General features: G+C 44.8%; 1 protein-coding gene across 1 annotated transcript in view; it reads right to left on the bottom strand.

The window, feature by feature from the left end:
- Positions 1-5938: 5938 nt before the first annotated feature.
- Positions 5939-26237, bottom strand: part of LOC124020748 (acidic amino acid decarboxylase GADL1-like) — a 45442-nt gene continuing 25143 nt past the window's right edge. Inside the window, exons 6-14 of the mRNA XM_046336008.1 lie at positions 26028-26143; positions 22684-22763; positions 18940-18994; positions 18101-18217; positions 16958-17022; positions 14169-14250; positions 12724-12923; positions 9029-9170; positions 5939-8488 (exon numbers count right to left, since the gene is read on the bottom strand). Coding sequence (XP_046191964.1) covers positions 8315-8488; positions 9029-9170; positions 12724-12923; positions 14169-14250; positions 16958-17022; positions 18101-18217; positions 18940-18994; positions 22684-22763; positions 26028-26143 — 1031 coding nt within the window. The 3' untranslated portion in view covers positions 5939-8314. The remainder of the gene's footprint in view (positions 8489-9028; positions 9171-12723; positions 12924-14168; positions 14251-16957; positions 17023-18100; positions 18218-18939; positions 18995-22683; positions 22764-26027; positions 26144-26237) is intronic.

Genomic DNA, 26237 nt, shown 5'->3' with positions numbered 1-26237 from the left:
CATGACGGGCCTCCCCCAGGTGGTAAGAGTAGGCAACAACACGTCTGCCACGCTGATTCTTAACACTGGGGCCCCTCAGGGGTGTGTTCTCCGTCCCCTCCTGTATTCCCTGTTCACCCACGACTGCGTGGCCAAACACAACTCCAACACCATCATTAAGTTTGCTGACGACACAACAGTGGTAGGCCTGATCACCGACAACGATGAGACGGCCTATAGGGAGGAGGTCAGAGAACTGTCAGTGTGGTGCCAGGACAACAACCTCTCCCTCAATGTGAACAAGACAAAGGAGCTGATTGTGGACTACAGGAAAAGGAGGGACAAACATTGACCCCATTAACATTGATGGGGCTGTAGTGGAGCGGGTCGAGAGTTTCAAGTTCCTTGGTGTCCACATCACCAACAAACTATCATGGTCCAAACACACCAAGATTGTGAAACAAATCAGAAATAAGACCAAAAAAAAAACAGAAAACTTGACCGTGCAGAACTATTCACCCCATCAAAGTCAATACAGCTGCAAGTATCTTGGAGTATGTCTCTATAAGATTGGCATATCTAGCCACTGGGGTTTTTGGCCATTCTTCAAGGCAAAACTGCTCCAGCTCCTTCAAGATGGATGGGTTCCGCTGGTGTACAGCAATCTTTAAGTCATACCACAGATTCTCAATTGGATTCAGGTCTGGGCTTTGACTAGGCCATTCCAAGACATTTAAATGCTTCCCCTTAAACCACTCGAGTGTTGCTTTAATAGTTTGCTTAGGGTCATTGTCCTGCTGGAAGGTGAACCTCCGTCTCAGTCTCAAATCTCTGGAAGACTGAAACGGGTTTCCCTCAAGAATTTCCCTGTATTTAGCGCCATCGTTCCCTCAAATCTGACCAGTTTATCAGACCCTGCTGATGATGGATGGTGTTCTCGAAGGTGTTGGGTTTGCGCCAGACATAGTGTTTTCCTTAATGGCCAAAAAGATGAATTTTAGTCTCATCTGACCAGAGTACCTTCTTCCATGTGTTTGGGGAGTCTTCCACATGCCTTTTGGCAAAAGCCAAACATGTTTGCTTTTTTTTTTTTCTTTAAGCAATGGCTTTTTTTCTGGCCACTCTTCCGTAAAGCCTCTGTGGAGTGTACGGCTTAAAGTGGTCCCATGGACAGGTACTACAATCTCCGCTGTGGAGCTTTGCAGCTCCATCAGGGTTATCTTTGGTCTCATTGTTGCCTCTCTGATTTAATACCCTCCTTGCCTGGTCCGTGAGTTTTGGTGGGCGACCCTCTCTTGACAGGTTTGTTGGGGTGTCATATTCTTTCCATTTTTATAATGGATTTAATGGTGCTCCATGGGATGTTCAAGGTTTCTGATATATGTTTTTATAACCCCACCCTGATCTGTACTTCTCCACATCTTTGTCCCTGACCTGTTTGGAGAGCAACTTGGTCTTCATGGTGCCACTTGCTTAGTGGTGTTACAGACTCTGGGGCATTTTAGAACAGGTCATGTGACAGATCATGTGACACTTAGATTGCACACAGGTGGACCTTATTAAACTAATGAAGTGACTTCTGAAGGTAATTGGTTGCACCAGATCGTATTTAAGGGCTTCATAGTAAAGGGGGTGAATACATACAGCACGCACACACCACTTTTCTGTTTATTATTTTATTTTAGGAAACTATTAAAAAAATGATTATTTCACTTCACCAATATGGACTATGTTGTGTCTGTCCATTACATGAAATCCAAATAAAAATCCATTTAAATTACAGGTTGTAATAAATTACAGATTGTAATGCAACAAATAGGAAAAAATAGGAAATAGGAAAAATAGGAAATAGGAAAAATAGGAAATAGGAAAAACGCCAAGAGGGATGAATACTTTTGCAAGGCACTGTACATGTACAAATGACCTCCACTAACCTGTACCCCCCCACACTGACTCTGTACCGGTGCCCCCTGTATATAGCCCCCACACTGACTCTGTACCGGTGCCCCCTGTATATAGCCCCCACACTGACTCTGTACCGGTGCCCCCTGTATATAGCCCCCACACTGACTCTGTACCGGTGCCCCCTGTATATAGCCCCCACACTGACTCTGTACCGGTGCCCCCTGTATATAGCCCCCACACTGACTCTGTACCGGTGCCCCTGTATATAGCCCCCACACTGACTCTGTACCGGTACCCCCTGTATATACCCACAAAATTGACTCTGTATCGGTACCCCCTGTTTATAGCCCCCACATTGACTCGGTACTGGTGCCCCCTGTATATAGCCTCCACACTGACTCGGTACCGGTGTCCCCTGTATATACCCCCCACACTGACTCTGTACCGGTGTCCCCTGTATATAGCCCCCACATTGACTCGGTACCGGTGCCCCCTGTATATAGCCTCCACACTGACTCGGTACCGGTGCCCCCTGTATATAGCCTCCACACTGACTCGGTACCGGTGCCCCCTGTATATAGCCTCCACACTGACTCGGTACCAGTGCCCCCTGTATATAGCCTCCACACTGACTCGGTACCGGTGCCCCCTGTATATACCCCCCACACTGACTCGGTACCGGTGCCCCCTGTATATACCCCCACACTGACTCGGTACCGGTGCCCCCTGTATATACCCCCCACACTGACTCGGTACCGGTGCCCCCTGTATATAGCCTCCACACTGACTCGGTACCGGTGCCCCCTGTATATACCCCCCACACTGACTCGGTACCGGTGCCCCCTGTATATACCCCCCACACTGACTCGGTACCGGTGCCCCCTGTATATACCCCCCACACTGACTCGGTACCGGTGCCCCCTGTATATACCCCCCACACTGACTCGGTACCGGTGCCCCCTGTATATACCCTCCACACTGACTCGGTACCGGTGCCCCCTGTATATACCCCCACACTGACTCGGTACCAGTGCCCCCTGTATATACCCCCCACACTGACTCGGTACCGGTGCCCCCTGTATATACCCCCCACACTGACTCGGTACCGGTGCCCCTGTATATACCCCCACACTGACTCGGTACCGGTGCCCCCTGTATATACCCCCCACACTGACTCGGTACCGGTGCCCCCTGTATATACCCCCCACACTGACTCGGTACCGGTGCCCCCTGTATATACCCCCACACTGACTCGGTACCGGTGCCCCTGTATATACCCCCCACACTGACTCGGTACCGGTGCCCCCTGTATATACCCCCCACACTGACTCGGTACCGGTGCCCCCTGTATATACCCCCCACACTGACTCGGTACCGGTGCCCCCTGTATATACCCCCCACACTGACTCGGTACCGGTGCCCCTGTATATACCCTCCACACTGACTCGGTACCGGTGCCCCTTGTATATACCCCCACACTGACTCGGTACCGGTGCCCCCTGTATATACCCCCACACTGACTCGGTACTGGCCTCACCTGTATATACCCCCCACACTGACTCGGTACCGGTGCCCCCTGTATATACCCCCCACACTGACTCGGTACCGGTGCCCCCTGTATATACCCCCCACACTGACTCGGTACCGGTGCCCCCTGTATATACCCCCCACACTGACTCGGTACTGGCCTCACCTGTACGGAGCCTCATTATTGTTTTTCTTATTGTGTTACTTTTTCTTATTGCTTTTTATTTTAGTCTACTTTAATATTTTCTTCTTCTTGAACTGCACTGTTGGTTTAAGGGCTTGTCAGTAAAGCATTTCACGATAAAGTGGTGGTCCTTCTGTAGCTCAGTTGGTAGAGCATGGCGCTTGTAACGCCAGGGTAGTGGGTTCGATTCCGGGACCACCCATACGTAGAATGTATGCACACATGACTGTAAGTCGCTTTGGATAAAAGCGTCTGCTAAATGGCATATAAATGGCATATATAAAGTCTACACTTGTTGTATTCGGCATTTCACGGTAAAGTCTACACTTGTTGTATTTGGCATTTCACGGTAAAGTCTACACTTGTTGTATTCGGCATTTCACGGTAAAGTCTACACTTGTTGTATTCGGCATTTCACGGTAAAGTCAACACTTGTTGTATTCGGCATTTCACGGTAAAGTCAACACTTGATGTATTCCGTGCACCTGGACCTGCTTCAGTTCAGACATCTTCTCTGACTAATGATTACCCTGGTCCATCTTCTCTGGCTAATGATTACCCTGGTCCATCTTCTCTGGCTAATGATTACCCTGGTCCATCTTCTCTGGCTAATGATTACCCTGGTCCATCTTCTCTGACTAATGATTACCCTGCTCCATCTTCTCTGACTAATGATTACCCTGGTCCATCTTCTCTGACTAACGATTACCCTGGTCCATCTTCTCTGACTAATGATTACCCTGCTCCATCTTCTCTGACTAATGATTACCCTGGTCCATCTTCTCTGACTAACGATTACCCTGGTCCATCTTCTCTGACTAACGATTACCCTGGTCCATCTTCTCTGACTAATGATTACCCTGGTCCATCTTCTCTGGCTAATGATTACCCTGGTCCATCTTCTCTGGCTAATGATTACCCTGGTCCATCTTCTCTGGCTAATGATTACCCTGGTCCATCTTCGCTGACTAATGATTACCCTGGTCCATCTTCTCTGGCTAATGATTACCCTGGTCCATCTTCTCTGACTAATGATTACCCTGCTCCATCTTCTCTGACTAATGATTACCCTGGTCCATCTTCTCTGGCTAATGATTACCCTGGTCCATCTTCTCTAATGATTACCCTGGTCCATCTTCTCTGGCTAATGATTACCCTGGTCCATCTTCTCTGGCTAATGATTACCCTGGTCCATCTTCTCTAATGATTACCCTGGTCCATCTTCTCTGGCTAATGATTACCCTGGTCCATCTTCTCTGACTAATGATTACCCTGGTCCATCTTCTCTAATGATTACCCTGGTCCATCTTCTCTGGCTAATGATTACCCTGGTCCATCTTCTCGGGCTAATGATTACCCTGGTCCATCTTCTCTGACTAACGATTACCCTGGTCCATCTTCTCTAATGATTACCCTGGTCCATCTTCTCTGGCTAATGATTACCCTGGTCCATCTTCTCTAATGATTACCCTGGTCCATCATCTCTGACTAATGATTACCCTGGTCCATCTTCTCTGGCTAATGATTACCCTGGTCCATCTTCTCTGGCTAATGATTACCCTGGTCCATCTTCTCTGACTAACGATTACCCTGGTCCATCTTCTCTGACTAATGATTACCCTGGTCCATCATCTCTGACTAATGATTACCCTGGTCCATCATCTCTGACTAATGATTACCCTGGTCCATCTTATCTGACTAATGATTACCCTGGTCCATCTTCTCTGACTAATGATTACCCTGGTCCATCTTCTCTGACTAATGATTACCCTGGACCATCTTCTCTGACTAATGATTACCCTGGTCCATCTTCTCTAACGATTACCCTGGTCCAGACCTGGACCTGCTTCAGAGAAGATGACTAAAGCAGAAAAATGTACTGTACTGTCTGACATGGTAATAATCAGAGGAGTGTGCTAAAACACACAGAGATCTATACCAGGCTATGAAGAAGAAGTCTGTAATCAGAGGAGTGGGCTAGAACACACAGAGATCTATACCAGGCTATGAAGAGGCAGTCTGTAATCAGAGGAGTGGCCTAAAACACACAGAGGTCTATACCAGGCTATGAAGAGGCAGTCTGTAATCAGAGGAGTGGCCTAAAACACACAGAGGTCTATACCAGGCTATGAAGAGGCAGTCTGTAATCAGAGGAGTGGGCTAAAACACACAGAGGTCTATACCAGGCTATGAACGGGAAGTCTGTAATCAGAGGAGAGGGCTAAAACACACAGAGGTCTATACCAGGCTATGAAGAGGCAGTCTGTAATCAGAGGAGAGGGCTAAAACACACAGAGGTCTATACCAGGCTATGAAGTCAAAAGATACTCAACAACAACCTGATTCAGTAAACAAATGGTTTTATTTTCACTGATAAAGAAAATAAATAATTCTCAGTGAAACCTCCATCTACAAAAAACAACAAACACATACAGGCTTTTTCCAGACAACATATCTGAACAAAACAACAACAACAAGAGAAAACAACAAGAGAAAACAGAATGTCTTGCCAGAATACGATATGAGGTATGCTACAGATACTACAATACGATATGAGGTATGCTACAGAATGCACGTATCCTAGTATTGTACACAGAACTTGGTACAAGTTTAAAGTAAACACCATTCTCTTTGAAGCTACAAAATAAAACACCTTCCTTTTAAAGCCAACTGGTATAATGTATTATAAAGCAGCTGTAATGCATTAAGGTTTGACCACTTATATCGTCTTATTATCGTCTCGTAGTAATGACTAAATAACAGGCATTTTGAGTCCGTTTTAAAACATAGAAAGAAAGCATTTCATCTGTTGGCTTTAAGTCAAGTGTTGCTAAAAACACCAACAACTGTTTATTAAACATAACAACGGTAGCCATTTTAAGATCTGATGTATGTAGGTGGACTCACAGTATTCAGGCACTAGGTGTGCTACGTTTTTAAAAACATTTTTTTAAATGATTTTAAAATTGTAAAAGTTAATTGCGTCTGGAAGAAAATGAATTCAAAAGAGAAAATCCTAAATGAAAAGAAAGAACTAAAATAGATTTAAAGCATCACATTACACATCATTATTCTCTAAAGATTTATATATTAATCTCATCAAGTAATAAACATATATTAATATTTATATAAATCTCTTACAATCAATCGGTATCGCTTAAAATCGTATCTCCTAAAATCTCTTCAAAACATTTCAGCTTTTACTAAAAGTTGCACGCCTCGCTTTCCAACAGCAGTTATATTAAAACAGTATTTATTATATTACTCAAAACCAAAATAAATCACATTGACATAAAGGATAATGACTTTTGAGTTTTTATTTATCTGAAATTGGTTCCTATGAAGAGGTTGAGCCCTGAAAACCGTCAACAAGCTACTGTGTCTACAGTCTCATGGACATGAACAAGCTACTGTGTCTACAGTCTCATGGACATGAACAAGCTACTGTGTCTACAGTCTCATGGACATGAACAAGCTACTGTGTCTACAGTCTCATGGACATGAACAAGCTACTGTGTCTACAGTCTCATGGACATGAACAAGCTACTGTGTCTACAGTCTCATGGACATGAACAAGCTACTGTGTCTACAGTCTCATGGACATCAACAAGCTACTGTGTCTACAGTCTCATGGACGTGAACAAGCTACTGTGTCTACTGTCTCATGGACGGACACAAGCTACTGTGTCTACAGTCTCATGGACATGAACAAGCTACTGTGTCTACTGTCTCATGGACGGACACAAGCGACTGTGTCTACAGTCTCATGGACATGAACAAGCTACTGTGTCTACAGTCTCATGGACGTGAACAAGCTACTGTGTCTACAGTCTCATGGACGTGAACAAGCTACTGTGTCTACAGTCTCATGGACATGAACAAGCTACTGTGTCTACAGTCTCATGGACGTGAACAAGCTACTGTGTCTACAGTCTCATGGACGTGAACAAGCTACTGTGTCTACAGTCTCATGGACGTGAACAAGCTACTGTGTCTACTGTCTCATGGACGGACACAAGCTACTGTGTCTACTGTCTCATGGACGGACACAAGCTACTGTGTCTACAGTCTCATGGACGGACACACTGCCTGTCCTCAGAATTACAAATGGAATCGATAGTGAATAGCAGAAACAGGTAATCGTTAGATCACTTTAAGGAGACGGGCAATGGAAGGATGACATGCTGAGGCTTCTGCACAGCCCTGGGGCACCAAATAAGAGAACAAGTTAACACACTTCTTATAGGACGTTTGGAAACTTCTTATAGGATGTTTGGAAACTTCTTATAGGATGTTTGGAAACTTCTTATAGGATGTTTGGAAACTTCTTATAGGATGTTTGGAAACTTCTTATAGGATGTTTGGAAACTTCTTATAGGATGTTTTGGAAACTTCTTATAGGATGTTTGGAAACTTCTTATAGGATGTTTTGGAAACTTCTTATAGGATGTTTGGAAACTTTTTATAGGATGTTTGGAAACTTCTTATAGGATGTTTGGAAACTTCTTATAGGATGTTTGGAAACTTCTTATAGGATGTTTGGGGTACCACTTCCTTTTCACTCAGTTTCAAAACAGGATCTCCTGTTTCGTGCCTACTGAACATGACCATTTGGGTTTTGTTCAAAATGGTACCCAAATTCCCTGTATATAGTGCACTACTTTTGCCCAGGGCTCATTGAGGGAACGGGGTGCCATTTTGTAGGTATTCCCCGTGGGATCATAAGTCCATCCCCAGGCTGTGTATTTGGTCCAGCAGAAAGTCCATGTCTTCTCTGCTGACCTGAGGGCTAATGATGATCTGTCTGAAGAAGTTAGCCTTGTCTCCATGGGGCTGGTAGCCTACCATCATAGAGCCCTTCTTCATCATGCGCTCCTTAACCACTGGCGCCACCTGGGGGTAGGGAGTAGTACATACACTTGTGAGATGGTGGAACTGGGAAGTTAAGGCGTCAGTATTTCCAATAATCTCTCCTTCCTTGTGAAGTAAACACTCATTCACGTGTCAGAACACTGAATTGGTGTTTCCATGTACCAGACATTACCTTTCAGAAAGGAGAGATTATTGGGACATAATAACCAAAGTCAAGTTGTATTTAGAGTCTCCACATACAGATCTAAGGTCCATTTCCGTATGGATTAGGATTGGAGGATTATGGTCCTGCTTGTGCCAGTGGTGGGATCTGAACCCACACCTCCCAAAAGAGACTGGAGCCTAAATCCTCACGGTTAGCTAACATTTGTCTCATTCATATCCTGTGAAATGAATGTTTTTTTTTGTTTTGTTTTTCAACATGAATTAATTCCTGAATTGATTTGTATTTTGTTGTTGTTGTGTTATTGATGACAGGGCTTCTGTTAATGTTGAAGAACACCACAGGAAAGGAGAGGATCGTGTTCTGTATAACGAGGGGGATGTCCTCCTCTGACTTACCGCATGGACATTTCTCCAGAACTCAGGTCCGTCAGCCATGTCCCTCAGACTAGGAGGAATGTACCAGAAACAGACGTTGGTGTACTCCGGCTCCATCACAAGACGGAATCCATCTCTCTTCTTGATCTCCTCTGCCAGATATCTACCAAAGAGAAGGAAGTCGAGAGTGTCACAAATAATTACATGACACAACCGTAGGAAACCCCTTTTTTTCAGGCTACAAGAGTTTTACCGAGCCTTTTTGAAGACACTGAAATGTGTCTTCTAGTCTGTCCAACACAGCAATCCTGCTCCAGTGGTCCTCCTGCTATCCTCTAGAGGGCCCTGTCCTCCAGCCAGACACTGAAATGTGTCTTCTAGTCTGTCCAACACAGCAATCCTGCTCCAGTGGTCCTCCTGCTATCCTCTAGACCACCACTAGAGGGCCCTGTCCTCCTGCTATCCTCTAGACCACCACTAGAGGGCCCTGTCCTCCTGCTATCCTCTATACCACCACTATAGGTCCCTGTCCTCCTGCTATCCTCTAGACCACCACTAGAGGGCCCTGTCCTCCTGCTATCCTCTATACCACCACTATAGGTCCCTGTCCTCCTGCTATCCTCTAGACCACCACTAGAAGGCCCTGTCCTCCAGCCAGACAGGCGTGTATTCATTCCGATTCTGTTGAAAAACGTTTTTTAAAATGGAATGAAACAGGGATAAACACACCTGAATGTGTCCAATAGAAACTCTCGTTTGCAACTGTTAAGACTAATGATTAAACCCTAGATCAGCTAGATGCAGGCAAGGAATGTGTCACTGTCACCTCGACTACTCGAATTGTTCTCTCGACCTGTGTCCACCTATGTTGTAAACTTTAATTCATAGGCTAGGCAACCTCATGATGGGTATAGGGGAACAATAGAGTATCATGTAGTAGCCTAAACCTATCACTGAACTGGGTGAATATGAATGACAGTAGCCTAAACCTATCACTGAACTGGGTGAATATGAATGACAGTAGCCTAAACCTATCACTGAACTGGGTGAATGTGAATGACAGTCATAAACCACTGAACTGGGTGAATGTGAATGACAGTCATCCAATAGGATGTATTAGAAATAAGGGCGTGTTCACGGGGAAATAAAAAGGACCGGTCCTCCCTCATGTTAAACGGCACCGACCGACCCACTGAATCCTATACAGCATTAGACACATGAATGGAGTGGAGTGAGCAGGGCTATCAGTAACAGTCTGAAAATAGCCTGGCCGTTGTCTGGCCTCGTGTCGTACGACCCCCTCCCCTATCTTGGTCCCACACACCCCCGCCAGTCAGTAGGTCCTGAACTGTAAAGGTGACCGCAGGTCATCTGGATCAGAATAGATGAGAGGACAACTAAATGCCACACAGAATAGTTAAGGAACCCTCTGACCCGACTGTAATTTTACTGCCAACGGCCCAGAAATAGAACCGGCTGACCTCCCAAATATACAGCTCCATTTTCTAGGACTGCTTGAATTACATGCAGTCTGCCAAGCCCATTCTGCCGATTCTACCGCCCATTCTACCGAGCCCATTCTACCGAGCCCATTCTGCCGATTCCCATTCTGCCGAGCCCATTCTGCCGAGCCCATTCTGCCGAGCCCATTCTGCCGAGCCCATTCTGCCGAGCCCAGTCTGCCGAGCCCAGTCTGCCGAGCCCAGTCTGCCGAGCCCAGTCTGCCAAGCCCAGAGCCCATTCTGCCAAGTCTGCCGAGCCCATTCTGCCAAGCCCAGTCTGCCGAGCCCATTCTGCCAAGCCCAGTTTGCCTCTGTATTCTCCACTGTACACCTTATTAGAAAGCTGTGGAGATGCTGTGGTTGCTCGTGTAGAAGATCTATCGTTCCTCAGCCTGGGTTATATCTATTAGAGAGGGGTATCTCAAGGTGTAGGGTTTTACTCCATAGTTAAACTGCTACTACTCTAAGTGTATGGAAAACATACTGTTTTGGATGAGCAATGTTACTGTGTCTAGACCAGAGGTGACCACAGTGTAGAGATGGCCTCCTGTCCTCCTGGAGACTTACCGGGTGACTGTGCAGGCTTTTGCTCAAGCCCTGCTCTAACAGATATGATGTAGATGATTCGGCAGAAGTCTGCATACCTTAGTAGGTCTTAGGTCTTCAGGGTCGGCCACCTTTTGCTAAACAGTCTATTTGTAGCTAGCTACTACTTTGGTATTTTGGGCAGAGACGCTGAGAGCAGGAAGCATTGGACAGATCCTAATTACATTCGATGCAGAGCCCTTCCCATCACTCGGTATTGTCGCCCCCCCCCACAAAAAAAAACATTTGATCAAGCAACTTAAATACACAATGAAACCATTTGAATCTAAACACATTCAAATATGATATTTGTCATCAATCCCTTTAATCCTTTTGCTATAACGTTAAAGTAGTCTAGCTTCTAGGTGTTAGCTGATGGACTGGGCTATTAGCTGAACAGACAGGACCAGACAGGACCAGACAGTCTGAGTCATGGATGGTGTAAGGTGATGGACTGGGCTATTAGCTGATCAGACAGGATCAGACAGTCTGAGGGGGTCAGTCATGGATGGTGTAAGGTGATGGACTGGGCTATTAGCTGATCAGACAGGATCAGACAGTCTGAATCATGGATGGTGTAAGCTGATGGACTGGGCTATTAGCTGATCAGACAGGATCAGACAGTCTGAATCATGGATGGTGTAAGCTGATGGACTGGGCTATTAGCTGATCAGACAGGATCAGACAGGACCAGACAGTCTGAGGGGGTCAGTCATGGATGGTGTAAGGTGATGGACTGGGCTATTAGCTGATCAGACAGGACCAGACAGTCTGAGTCATGGATGGTGTAAGGTGATGGACTGGGCTATTAGCTGATCAGACAGGACCAGACAGTCTGAGTCATGGATGCTCCAGGATGGACTGGGCTATGTTCAAGGGACCACAGGTAGCCTAGTGGTTGCTCCAGGATCATGTTCAAGGGACGACAGGTAGCCTAGTGGTTAGAGTGAAGGGACGGCAGGTAGCCTAGTGGTTAGAGTGGAGGGACGGCAGGTAGCCTAGTGGTTAGAGTGGAGGGACGGCAGGTAGCCTAGTGGTTAGAGTGGAGGGACGGCAGGTAGCCTAGTGGTTAGAGTGGAGGGACGGCAGGTAGCCTAGTGGTTAGAGTGAAGGGACGGCAGGTAGCCTAGTGGTTAGAGTGAAGGGACGGCAGGTAGCCTAGTGGTTAGAGTGGAGGGACGGCAGGTAGCCTAGTGGTTAGAGTGGAGGGACGACAGGTAGCCTAGTGGTCAAAGCGCTGGGCCAGTAACCGAAAGGTTGATAAATGGAATCCCCGAGCTGACAAGGTAAAAATATGTCGTTCTGCACCTGAACAAGGCAGTTAAACCCACTGTTCCCCGGTAGGCCGTCATTGTAAAAAATAATTTGATCTTAACTGACTTGCCAAGTTAAATAAAGTTGAAATAGATGTTAAAAGGGGGCCAGTAGAGGGCTGGGAGATTGACTGTTGCTACGGTGCAGACGGCCTGCCACTACAATGTACACTAAAGCTCATACATTAGACCAACACTGTAAGCATTTCACTGGACCAGAGCAAAAACAGATCTGGGACCAGGCTACATAGATGAGTCTGCTATCAAGTCTTTGGAGAAAAAACAAAAGAGAAATATATTTTTGTTTCAAACTGACCTGGCCATAGCGAGGGCTCTGTCCACTCTCTCTTCCAGACCCTTGGTGCCGATGGCTTTCCACATCAGCCAGAACTTGAAGGCGTCGGGCTTGCGGCTGCACTGAATGGACTTGTCTCCCGTGTCATAGCTGACATCATAGAACTTATCCTGCTGGAAGAGGTAGGAGGCCTGGGCCGAGTGACACCGCTGGAGAAGATTCTAGAACAACGGAACACAGAAAGAACATATGGGTCTCTGGAGAAGATTCTAGAACAGCGGAACACAGAGAGAATGTATGAGTCTCTGGAGAAGATTCTAGAACAGCGGAACACAGAGAGAATGTATGAGTCTCTGGAGAAGATTCTAGAACAGCGGAACACAGAGAGAATGTATGAGTCTCTGGAGAAGATTCTAGAACAGCGGAACACAGAGAGAATGTATGAGTCTCTGGAGAAGATTCTAGAACAGCGGAACACAGAGAGAATGTATGAGTCTCTGGAGAAGATTCTAGAACAGCGGAACACAGAGAGAATGTATGAGTCTCTGGAGAAGATTCTAGAACAACGGAACACAGAGAGAACGTATGGGTCTCTGGAGAAGATTCTAGAACAACGGAACACAGAGAGAACGTATGAGTCTCTGGAGAAGATTCTAGAACAGCGGAACACAGAGAACGTATGAGTCTCTGGAGAAGATTATAGAACAACGGAACACAGAGAGAACGTATGAGTCTCTGGAGAAGATTCTAGAACAACGGAACACAGAGAGAACGTATGAGTCTCTGGAGAAGATTCTAGAACAACAGAACACAGAGAGAACGTATGAGTCTCTGGAGAAGATTCTAGAACAACGGAACACAGAAAGAACATATGAGTCTCTGGAGCAGAATCTGGATAACGAAGGAAGAGGTCGGGGAGGAAGGAGGAGAAAGAGAAGGAGGAAGAGATATTTTGGTATTTTATTAGGGTCGTTATTTATTAGCTGTTACGAAAGCAGCAGCTACTCTTCCTATGGTCCACACATGACATAATACACAACATTAATTAATACAGAAAATTAATAGACAAGAACAGCTCAAGGACAGAACTACAATAAAACAAATTGTAAAATGAAACGTAGCCTACATATCAATACCAATACATACACACATCTAGGTCAGAGGAGGAGGAAGAGGAGGAGAATGAAGATAATGAGGAGGAAGAGGAGAAACACAATGAGAAAGAGATTTCGCTACAATCGCAACAACATCTGCTAACCATGTGTATGTGACCAATAAAATTTGATTTGAGTTGAGGAAGAAGAGGAGGAAAATAATGAGAACGAGATTTCGTTACACTCGCAATAACATCTGCTAACCATGTGTAAGTGACCAATACACTGATTTGATTTGAGGAAGAGGATGATGAAGATGATTCAGGTGAGGAAGATGGGGGGAAGAGGAAGAGGAGGCCGTGTTTATCGTACCGTTTTGTCCCGAACCATGAATGCACAGCACTGTAGACCAGCCATCAGCATCTTGTGAGGATTCCATGCTACTGAGTTGGCTCTAAGAGGGAAACAAAGCAACAGAAACCACCTGTTATTATGAACACTTTATCCCTGTTGTCTTACTACCTCCTCCAGATAAACCTGTTGTCTTACTACCTCCTCCAGATAAACCTGTTGTCTTACTACCTCCTCCAGATAAACCTGTTGTCTTACTGTCTTACTACCTCCTCCAGATAAACCTGTTGTCTTACTACCTCCTCCAGATAAACCTGTTGTCTTACTACCTCCTCCTCCAGATAAACCTGTTGTCTTACTACCTCCTCCAGATAAACCTGTTGTCTTACTACCTCCTCCTCCAGATAAACCTGTTGTCTTACTACCTCCTCCAGATAAACCTGTTGTCTTACTACCTCCTCCAGATAAACCTGTTGTCTTACTGTCTTACTACCTCCTCCAGATAAACCTGTTGTCTTACTACCTCCTCCAGATAAACCTGTTGTCTTACTACCTCCTCCTCCAGATAAACCTGTTGTCTTACTGTCTTACTACCTCCTCCAGATAAACCTGTTGTCTTACTACCTCCTCCAGATAAACCTGTTGTCTTACTACCTCCTCCAGATAAACCTGTTGTCTTACTGTCTTACTACCTCCTCCAGATAAACCTGTTGTCTTACTACCTCCTCCAGATAAACCTGTTGTCTTACTGTCTTACTACCTCCTCCAGATAAACCTGTTGTCTTACTACCTCCTCCAGATAAACCTGTTGTCTTACTACCTCCTCCTCCAGATAAACCTGTTGTCTTACTGTCTTACTACCTCCTCCAGATAAACCTGTTGTCTTACTACCTCCTCCAGATAAACCTGTTGTCTTACTACCTCCTCCAGATAAACCTGTTGTCTTACTACCTCCTCCAGATAAACCTGTTGTCTTACTACCTCCTCCAGATAAACCTGTTGTCTTACTACCTCCTCCAGATAAACATGTTGTCTTACTGTCTTACTACCTCCTCCAGATAAACCTGTTGTCTTACTGTCTTACTACCTCCTCCAGATAAACCTGTTGTCTTACTACCTCCTCCAGATAAACCTGTTGTCTTACTGTCTTACTACCTCCTCCAGATAAACCTGTTGTCTTACTACCTCCTCCAGATAAACCTGTTGTCTTACTACCTCCTCCAGATAAACCTGTTGTCTTACTACCTCCTCCAGATAAACCTGTTGTCTTACTACCTCCTCCAGATAAACCTGTTGTCTTACTACCTCCTCCAGATAAACCTGTTGTCTTACTACCTCCTCCAGATAAACCTGTTGTCTTACTACCTCCTCCAGATAAACCTGTTGTCTTACTACCTCCTCCAGATATACCTGTTGTCTTACTACCTCCTCCAGATAAACCTGTTGTCTTACTACCTCCTCCAGATAAACCTGTTGTCTTACTACCTCCTCCAGATAAACCTGTTGTCTTACTGTCTTACTACCTCCTCCAGATAAACCTGTTGACTTACTACCTCCTCCAGATAAACCTGTTGTCTTACTGTCTTACTACCTCCTCCAGATAAACCTGTTGTCTTACTACCTCCTCCAGATAAACCTGTTGTCTTACTACCTCCTCCAGATAAACCTGTTGTCTTACTGTCTTACTACCTCCTCCAGATAAACCTGTTGACTTACTGTCTTACTACCTCCTCCAGATAAACCTGTTGTCTTACTGTCTTACTACCTCCTCCAGATAAACCTGTTGTCTTACTGTCTTACTACCTCCTCCAGATAAACCTGTTGACTTACTGTCTTACTACCTCCTCCAGATAAACCTGTTGTCTTACTGTCTTACTACCTCCTCCAGATAAACCTGTTGACTTACTGTCTTACTACCTCCTCCAGATAAACCTATTGTCTTACTGTCTTACTACCTCCTCCAGATAAACCTGTTGTCTTACTACCTCCTCCAGATAAACCTGTTGTCTTACTGTCTTACTACCTCCTCCAGATAAACCTGTTGACTTACTGTCTTACTACCTCCTCCAGATAAACCTATTGTCTTACTGTCTTACTACCTCCTCCAGATAAACCTGTTGTCTTACTACCTCCTCCAGATAAACCTGTTGTCTTACTGTCTTACTACCTCCTCCAGATAAACCTATTGTCTTACTGTCTTACTACCTCCTCCAGATAAACCTATTGTCTTACTGTCTTACTACCTCCTCCAGATAAACCTGTTGTCTTACTACCTCCTCCAGATAAACCTGTTGTCTTACTGTCTTACTACCTCCTCCAGATAAACCTGTTGTCTTACTTCCTCCTCCAGATATACCTGTTGTCTTACTACCTCCTCCAGATATACCTGTTGTCTTACTACCTCCTCCTCCAGATAAACCTGTTGTCTTACTACCTCCTCCTCCAGATAAACCTGTTGTCTTACTACCTCCTCCAGATATACCTGTTGTCTTACTACCTCCTCCAGATATACCTGGTGTCTTACTGTCTTACTACCTCCTCCAGATATACCTGTTGTCTTACTACCTCCTCCAGATATACCTGTTGTCTTACTACCTCCTCCAGATATACCTGTTGTCTTACTACCTCCTCCAGATATACCTGTTGTCTTACTACCTCCTCCAGATAAACCTGTTGTCTTACTGTCTTACTACCTCCTCCAGATATACCTGTTGTCTTACTACCTCCTCCAGATATACCTGTTGTCTTACTACCTCCTCCAGATATACCTGTTGTCTTACTACCTCCTCCAGATATACCTGTTGTCTTACCTGTGAATGCCCTGCAGCAGGTATCTGTGTTTCTTAGACATCAGGGCTCCTCCTCCCCAACATGCCTACAGGAAGGACAGAGAACAGACAGAGAACAGACAGAGAACAGACAGAGAAGACAGAGAACAGACAGAGAACAGACAGAGAACAGACAGAGAAGAGAGAGAACAGACAGAGAAGACAGAGAACAGACAGAGAAGACAGAGAAGAGACAGAGAAGACAGAGAACAGACAGAGAAGAGACAGAGAAGACAGAGAACAGACAGAGAAGAGACAGAGAAGACAGAGAACAGACAGAGAAGAGACAGAGAAGACAGAGAACAGACAGAGAAGAGACAGAGAAGACAGAGAACAGACAGAGAAGAGACAGAGAAGACAGAGAACAGACAGAGAAGAGACAGAACAGACAGACAGAGAACAGACAGAGAAGAGACAGAACAGACAGACAGAGAACAGACAGAGAAGAGACAGAACAGACAGACAGAGAACAGACAGAGAACAGACAGAGAAGACAGAGAACAGACAGAGAAGAGACAGAACAGACAGACAGAGAACAGACAGAACAGACAGACAGAGAACAGACAGAACAGACAGACAGAGAACAGACAGAACAGACAGACAGAGAACAGACAGAGAAGAGAGAGAACAGACAGACAGAGAACAGACAGAACAGACAGAGAAGACAGAGAACAGACAGAGAAGAGACAGAACAGACAGACAGAGAACAGACAGAGAACAGACAGAGAAGACAGAGAACAGACAGAGAAGAGACAGAACAGACAGACAGAGAACAGACAGAACAGACAGACAGAGAACAGACAGAACAGACAGACAGAGAACAGACAGAACAGACAGACAGAGAACAGACAGAACAGACAGACAGAGAACAGACAGAACAGACAGAGAGAGAGAACAGACAGACAGAGAACAGACAGAACAGACAGACAGAGAACAGACAGAGAAGAGAGAGAACAGACAGAACAGACAGACAGAGAACAGACAGAGAAGAGAGAGAACAGACAGAGAAGAGGGTGATTGAGTGAATGATTAAAGGAACAAACAAACTACTTATCAATACCCAAACGGATTGATGGATCGATAAATCGATAATGAAAGAATGATCTTTAATTAAGATCCACTTACATCTACATGCATCCATAGATTGTGTCGTTCACAGATGTCAGCTATCTCCTCCAGCGGATCGAAGGCCCCTAGTACGGTGGTCCCTGCTGTGGCGTTCACCATGAAGGGCAACGCTCCCTGTCAACATCAACAACAACAATATCATCCCACTGGGAACACACACTGGTTGAATCAACATTGTTTCCACGTCATCTCAATGAAATTACATTAAACCAACGTGGAACAGACGGGTGGATTGACGTCTGTGCCCAATATAATGTTACTCCATCATCCTGGTCATTAATACTACATACCAGAGGACAACAATATAATGTTACTCCATCATCCTGGTCATTAATACTATATACCATCACACAACAATATAATGTTACTCCATCATCCTGGTCATTACAGGATAACAGTACAGTAGTATCATTACAGTATAATCAACAGCAGTTCCCTAACCCTCACCATGGGTATAATCAACAGCAGTTCCCTAACCCTCACCATGGGTATAATCAACAGCAGTTCCCTAACCCTCACCATGGGTATAATCAACAGCAGTTCCCTAACCCTCACCATGGGTATAATCAACAGCAGTTCCCTAACCCTCACCATGGGTATAATCAACAGCAGTTCCCTAACCCTCACCATGGGTATAATCAACAGCAGTTCCCTAACCCTCACCATGGGTATAATCAACAGCAGTTCCCTAACCCTCACCATGGGTATAATCAACAGCATTTCCCTAACCCTCACCATGGGTATAATCAACAGCAGTTCCCAGTTCCCGACTGTGTTACATAACATATCTGACACCAAACAACCTTGCTGACTCCATTCATTGTTCTCCTTCTCACCTCATCTTTGGCTCTCTGTACTTGCTTCTCAAACTCCGCAGGAATCATCTTCCCTCTGAGAAACAAAGACACATAAAGAAAGATTAACGTGGATTAGTGAAACCCAGGTGTCATAGTGACGCAGGTCAGTCATAGATTAACACGGATTAGTAACCCAGGTGTCATAGTGACGCAGGTCAGTCATAGATTAACACGGATTAGTAACCCAGGTGTCATAGTGACGCAGGTCAGTCATAGATTAACGTGGATTAGTAACCCAGGTGTCATAGTGACGCAGTTCAGTCATAGATTAACGCGGATTAGTAACCCAGGTGTCATAGTGACGCAGGTCAGTCATAGATTAACGCGGATTAGTAACCCAGGTGTCATAGTGACGCAGGTCAGTCATAGATTAACACGGATTAGTGAAACCCAGGGGTCACAGTGACGCAGGTCAGTCATAGATTAACACGGATTAGTAACCCAGGAAGAATAGTGACGCAGGTCAGTCATAGATTAACACGGATTAGTGAAACCCAGGGGTCATAGTGACGCAGGTCAGTCATAGATTAACACGGATTAGTAACCCAGGTGTCATAGTGACGCAGGTCAGTCATAGATTAACACGGATTAGTGAAACCCAGGGGTCATAGTGACGCAGGTCAGTCATAGATTAACACGGATTAGTAACCCAGGTGTCATAGTGACGCAGGTCAGTCATAGATTAACGCGGATTAGTGAAACCCAGGGGTCATAGTGACGCAGGTCAGTCATAGATTAACACGGATTAGTAACCCAGGTGTCATAGTGACGCAGGTCAGTCATAGATTAACACGGATTAGTAACCCAGGTGTCATAGTGACGCAGGTCAGTCATAGATTAACGTGGATTAGTAACCCAGGTGTCATAGTGACGCAGTTCAGTCATAGATTAACGCGGATTAGTAACCCAGGTGTCATAGTGACGCAGGTCAGTCATAGATTAACGCGGATTAGTAACCCAGGTGTCATAGTGACGCAGGTCAGTCATAGATTAACACGGATTAGTGAAACCCAGGGGTCACAGTGACGCAGGTCAGTCATAGATTAACACGGATTAGTAACCCAGGAAGAATAGTGACGCAGGTCAGTCATAGATTAACACGGATTAGTGAAACCCAGGGGTCATAGTGACGCAGGTCAGTCATAGATTAACACGGATTAGTAACCCAGGTGTCATAGTGACGCAGGTCAGTCATAGATTAACACGGATTAGTGAAACCCAGGGGTCATAGTGACGCAGGTCAGTCATAGATTAACACGGATTAGTAACCCAGGTGTCATAGTGACGCAGGTCAGTCATAGATTAACGCGGATTAGTGAAACCCAGGGGTCATAGTGACGCAGGTCAGTCATAGATTAACGCGGATTAGTGAAACCCAGGGGTCATAGTGACGCAGGTCAGTCATAGATTAACACAGATTAGTAACCCAGGTGTCATAGTGACGCAGGTCAGTCATAGATTAACAGGTGTCATAGTGATCAGTCATAACACAGATTAGTAAAACCCAGGTGTCATAGTGACGCAGGTCAGTCATAGATTAACATGGATTAGTAACCCAGGTGTCATAGTGACGCAGGTCAGTCATAGATTAACACGGATTAGTAACCCAGATGTCATAGTGACGCAGGTCAGTCATATATTAACAAGGATTAGTAACCCAGGTGTCATAGTGACGCAGGTCAGTCATAGATTAACACGGATTAGTGAAACCCAGGTGTCATAGTGACGCAGGTCAGTCATAGATTAACATGGATTAGTGAAACCCAGGGGTCATAGTGACGCAGGTCAGTCATAGATTAACACGGATTAGTAACCCAGGTGTCATAGTGACGCAGGTCAGTCATAGTTTAACACGGATTAGTGAAACCCAGGTGTCACAGTGACGCAGGTCAGTCATAGATTAACGCGGATTAGTGAAACCCAGGGGTCATAGTGACGCAGGTCAGTCATAGATTAACACAGATTAGTAACCCAGGTGTCATAGTGACGCAGGTCAGTCATAGATTAACACAGATTAGTAACCCAGGTGTCATAGTGACGCAGGTCAGTCATAGATTAACATGGATTAGTAACCCAGGTGTCATAGTGACGCAGGTCAGTCATAGATTAACACAGATTAGTAACCCAGGTGTCATAGTGACGCAGGTCAGTCATAGATTAACACAGATTAGTAACCCAGGTGTCATAGTGACGCAGGTCAGTCATAGATTAACACGGATTAGTAACCCAGGTGTCATAGTGACGCAGGTCAGTCATAGATTAACATGGATTAGTAACCCAGGTGTCATAGTGACGCAGGTCAGTCATAGATTAACACGGATTAGTAACCCAGGTGTCATAGTGACGCAGGTCAGTCATAGATTAACATGGATTAGTAACCCAGGTGTCATAGTGACGCAGGTCAGTCATAGATTAACACGGATTAGTAACCCAGGTGTCATAGTGACGCAGGTCAGTCATAGATTAACGCGGATTAGTAACCCAGGTGTCATAGTGACGCAGGTCAGTCATAGATTAACGTGGATTAGTAACCCAGGTGTCATAGTGACGCAGGTCAGTCATAGATTAACACGGATTAGTAACCCAGGTGTCATAGTGACGCAGGTCAGTCATAGATTAACGTGGATTAGTAACCCAGGTGTCATAGTGACGCAGGTCAGTCATAGATTAACACGGATTAGTAACCCAGGTGTCATAGTGACGCAGGTCAGTCATAGATTAACACGGATTAGTAACCCAGGTGTCATAGTGACGCAGGTCAGTCATAGATTAACACGGATTAGTAACCCAGGTGTCATAGTGACGCAGGTCAGTCATAGATTAACGCGGATTAGTAACCCAGGTGTCATAGTGACGCAGGTCAGTCATAGATTAACACGGATTAGTAACCCAGGTGTCATAGTGATGCAGGTCAGTCATAGTTTAACACGGATTAGTGAAACCCAGGTGTCATAGTGACGCAGGTCAGTCATAGATTAACACGGATTAGTGAAACCCAGGTGTCATAGTGACGCAGGTCAGTCATTGTGGACAGTGACAACAGAAGCGTGTGGTGTGGTCAGTGGAAATATCTAGCATATCCAGCAGTAACCAGCAGTAACTAGCAGTAAGCAGCAGTAACCAACAGGAACCAGCAGTAACCAGCAGTAACCAGCAGTAACCAGCAGTAACTAGCAGTAACCAGCAGTAAGCAGCAGTAACCAACAGTGACCAGTGGTAACCAGCAGTAACCAGCAGTAAGCAGCGGTAACCAGCAGCAAGCAGCAGTAACCAGCAGTAACCAGCAGTAACTAGCAGTAACCAGCAGTAACCAGCAGTAACCAGCAGTAACTAGCGGTAACCAGCAGTAACCAACAGGAACCAGCAGTAACCTGCAGTAAGCAGCAGTAACCAGCAGTAACTAGCAGTAAGCAGCAGTAACCAACAGGAACCAGCAGTAACCAGCAGTAACTAGCAGTAAGCAGCAGTAACCAACAGGAACCAGCAGTAACCAACAGTAACCAGCAGTAACCAGCAGTAACCAGCAGTAACTAGCAGTAAGCAGCGGTAACCAGCAGTAACCAGCAGTAACCAGCAGTAACCAGCAGTAACCAGCAGTAACCAGCAGTGACCAGCAGTAACCAGCAGTAACCAGCAGTAACCAGCAGTAACCAGCAGTAAGCAGCAGTAACCAGCAGTAACCAGCAGTAAGCAGCAGTAACCAGCAACCAGTAAGCAACATACCTCTTATCTGACGGGATCACATAAACATTGTTGGTGCCAATTCCCAGGAAAGCCGCTGCTTTGGCAACCGAGTAATGACACTGAAAAGAACAATGAGAGAAACATGTCACTGAGGGAGAACTGGTTAATCAACTACAGTGCCTTGCGAAAGTATTCGACCCCCTTGAACTTTGCGACCTTTTGCCACATTTCAGGCTTCAAACATAAAGATATAAAACTGTATTTTTTTGTGAAGAATCAACAACAAGTGGGACACAATCATGAAGTGGAACAACATTTATTGGATATTTCAAACTTTTTTAACAAATCAAAAACTGAAAAAATGGGCGTGCAAAATTATTCAGCCCCTTTACTTTCAGTGCAGCAAACTCTCTCCAGAAGTTCAGTGAGGATCTCTGAATGATCCAATGTTGACCTAAATGACTAATGATGATAAATACAATCCACCTGTGTGTAATCAAGTCTCCGTATAAATGCACCTGCACCGTGATAGTCTCAGAGGTCCGTTAAAAGCGCAGAGAGCATCATGAAGAACAAGGAACACACCAGGCAGGTCCGAGATACTGTTGTGAAGAAGTTTAAAGCCGGATTTGGATACAAAAAGATTTCCCAAGCTTTAAACATCCCAAGGAGCACTGTGCAAGCGATAATATTGACATGGAAGGAGTATCAGACCACTGCAAATCTACCAAGACCTGGCCGTCCCTCTAAACTTTCAGCTCATACAAGGAGAAGACTGATCAGAGATGCAGCCAAGAGGCCCATGATCACTCTGGATGAACTGCAGAGATCTACAGCTGAGGTGGGAGACTCTGTCCATAGGACAACAATCAGTCGTATATTGCACAACTCTGGCCTGTATGGAAGAGTGGCAAGAAGAAAGCCATTTCTTAAAGATATCCATAAAAAGTGTTGTTTAAAGTTTGCCACAAGCCACCTGGGACACACCAAACATGTGGACGAAGGTGCTCTGGTCAGATGAAACCAAAATTGAACTTTTTGGCAACAATGTAAAATGTTATGTTTGGCGTAAAAGCAACACAGCTCATCACCCTGAACACACCATCCCCACTGTCAAACATGGTGGTGGCAGCATCATGGTTTGGGCCTGCTTTTCTTCAGCAGGGACAGGGAAGATGGTTAAAATTGATGGGAATATGGATGGAGCCAAATACAGGACCATTCTGGAAGAAAACCTGATGGAGTCTGCAAAAGACCTGAGACTGGGACGGAGATTTGTCTTCCAACAAGACAATGATCCAAAACATAAAGCAACATCTACAATGTAATGGTTCAAAAATAAACATATCCAGGTGTTAGAATGGCCAAGTCAAAGTCCAGACCTGAATCCAATCGAGAATCTGTGGAATGAACTGAAAACTGCTGTTCACAAATGCTCTCCATCCAACCTCACTGAGCTCGAGCTGTTTTGCAAGGAGGAATGGGAAAAAATTTCAGTCTCTCGATGTGCAAAACTGATAGAGACATACCCCAAGCGACTTACAGCTGTAATCGCAGCAAAAGGTGGCGCTACAAAGTATTAACTTAAGGGGGCTGAATAATTTTGCACGCCCAATTTTTCAGTTTTTGATTTGTTAAAAAAAAATCCAATAAATGGCATTCCACTTCATTATTGTGTCCTACTTGTTGTTGATTCTTCACAAAAAAATACAGTTTTATATCTTTATGTTTGAAACCTGAAATGTGGCAAAAGGTCGCAAAGTTCAAGGGGGCCGAATACTTTCGCAAGGCACTGTAAATGACTAGTCTGGGCAGGATCCACAATAAGGTGCTATATTAATGAATAGTCTAGGCAGGATCCACAATAAGGTGCTATATTAATGACCATTCTAGGCAGGATCCACAATAAGGTGCTATATTAATGAATAGTCTAGACAGGATCCACAATACGGTGCTATATTAATGACCATTCTAGACAGGATCCACAATAAGGCGCTATATTAATGACCAGTCTAGACAGGATCCACAATAAGGTGCTATATTAATGACCAGTCTGGGCAGGATCCACAATAAGGTGCTATATTAATGACTAGTCTAGGCAGGATCCACAATAAGGTGCTATATTAATTAATAGTCTGGACAGGATCCACAATAAGGTGCTATATTAATGACCAGTCTAGACAGGATCCACAATGAGGTGCTATATTAATGACTAGTCTAGGCAGGATCCACAATAAGGTGCTATATTAATGACCAGTCTGGGCAGGATCCACAATAAGGTGCTATATTAATGACCAGTCTAGACAGGATCCACAATAAGGTGCTATATTAATGACCAGTCTGGGCAGGATCCACAATAAGGTGTTATATTAATGACTAGTCCTGGCAGGATCCACAATAAGGTGCTATATTAATGACCAGTCTAGACAGGATCCACAATAAGGTGCTATATTAATGACCAGTCTAGGCAGGATCCACAATAAGGTGCTATATTAATGAATAGTCTAGACAGGATCCACAATACGGTGCTATATTAATGACCAGTCTAGACAGGATCCACAATAAGGTGCTATATTAATGACCATTCTAGACAGGATACACAATAAGGTGCTATATTAATGACCAATCTAGACAGGATCCACAATAAGGTGCTATATTAATGAATAGTCTAGACAGGATCCACAATAAGGTGCTATATTAATGACCAGTCTAGACAGGATCCACAATAAGGTGCTATATTAATGACCAGTCTAGACAGGATCCACAATAAGGTGCTATATTAATGAATAGTCTAGACAGGATCCACAATAAGGTGCTATATTAATGACCAGTCTAGACAGGATCCACAATAAGGTGTTATATTAATGACTAGTCTGGGCAGGATCCACAATAAGGTGCTATACAGTCAGGGATTATAAAACCACCTCGGCAATATCTTTCAGAGCAACAGCTGGAACTGAGAAACTCCCTGATAGTTGTGTGCTTGTTGTGATATGTTATCATAAAGAGCAGAGAAACTCCCTAATATGTGTGTGTGTGTGTGTGTGTGGTGTTAAAACAATAACAGGTGTTGGCCTACCCTGGGTGTGTTTGTTTGTTTGTGTGTGTGTGTGTGTGTGTGTGTGTGTGTGTGTGTGTGTGTGTGTGTGTGTGTGTGTGTGTGTGTGTGTGTGTGTGTGTGTGTGTGTGTGTGTGTGTGTGTGTGTGTGTTAAAACAATAACAGGTGTTGGCCTGCCGTGTGTGTGTGTGTGTGTGTGTGTGTGTGTGTGTGTGTGTGTGTGTGTGTGTGTGTGTGTGTGTGTGTGTGTGTGTGTGTGTGTGTGTGTGTGTGTGTGTGTGTGTGTGTGTGTGTGTGTGTGTGTGTGTGTGTGTGTGTGTTTACCTCCTGAGATGTAAACATGACCAGTCTAGGTAAGGCAGACAGGCCCAGCACCTTCACATCAGGACAGTGGTGGTACCTGGCCACGTTCACAGCATACATGTTGGACACAGAGCCACCTGCAGAACACAGAGAAAATCTCTCAATCACAGGAAGAAGGAGAAGATGAAAATGAAGAAGAAGAAGATGAAGGATAAAGAAGAAGATGAAGGA

The sequence above is a fragment of the Oncorhynchus gorbuscha genome, unplaced genomic scaffold, assembly GCF_021184085.1.
Source record: "Oncorhynchus gorbuscha isolate QuinsamMale2020 ecotype Even-year unplaced genomic scaffold, OgorEven_v1.0 Un_scaffold_897, whole genome shotgun sequence".
NCBI lineage: Eukaryota > Metazoa > Chordata > Actinopteri > Salmoniformes > Salmonidae > Oncorhynchus > Oncorhynchus gorbuscha.
The sequence above is the reverse complement of the archived record's forward strand: the minus strand, read 5'-3'. Positions and strand labels throughout refer to the sequence as shown.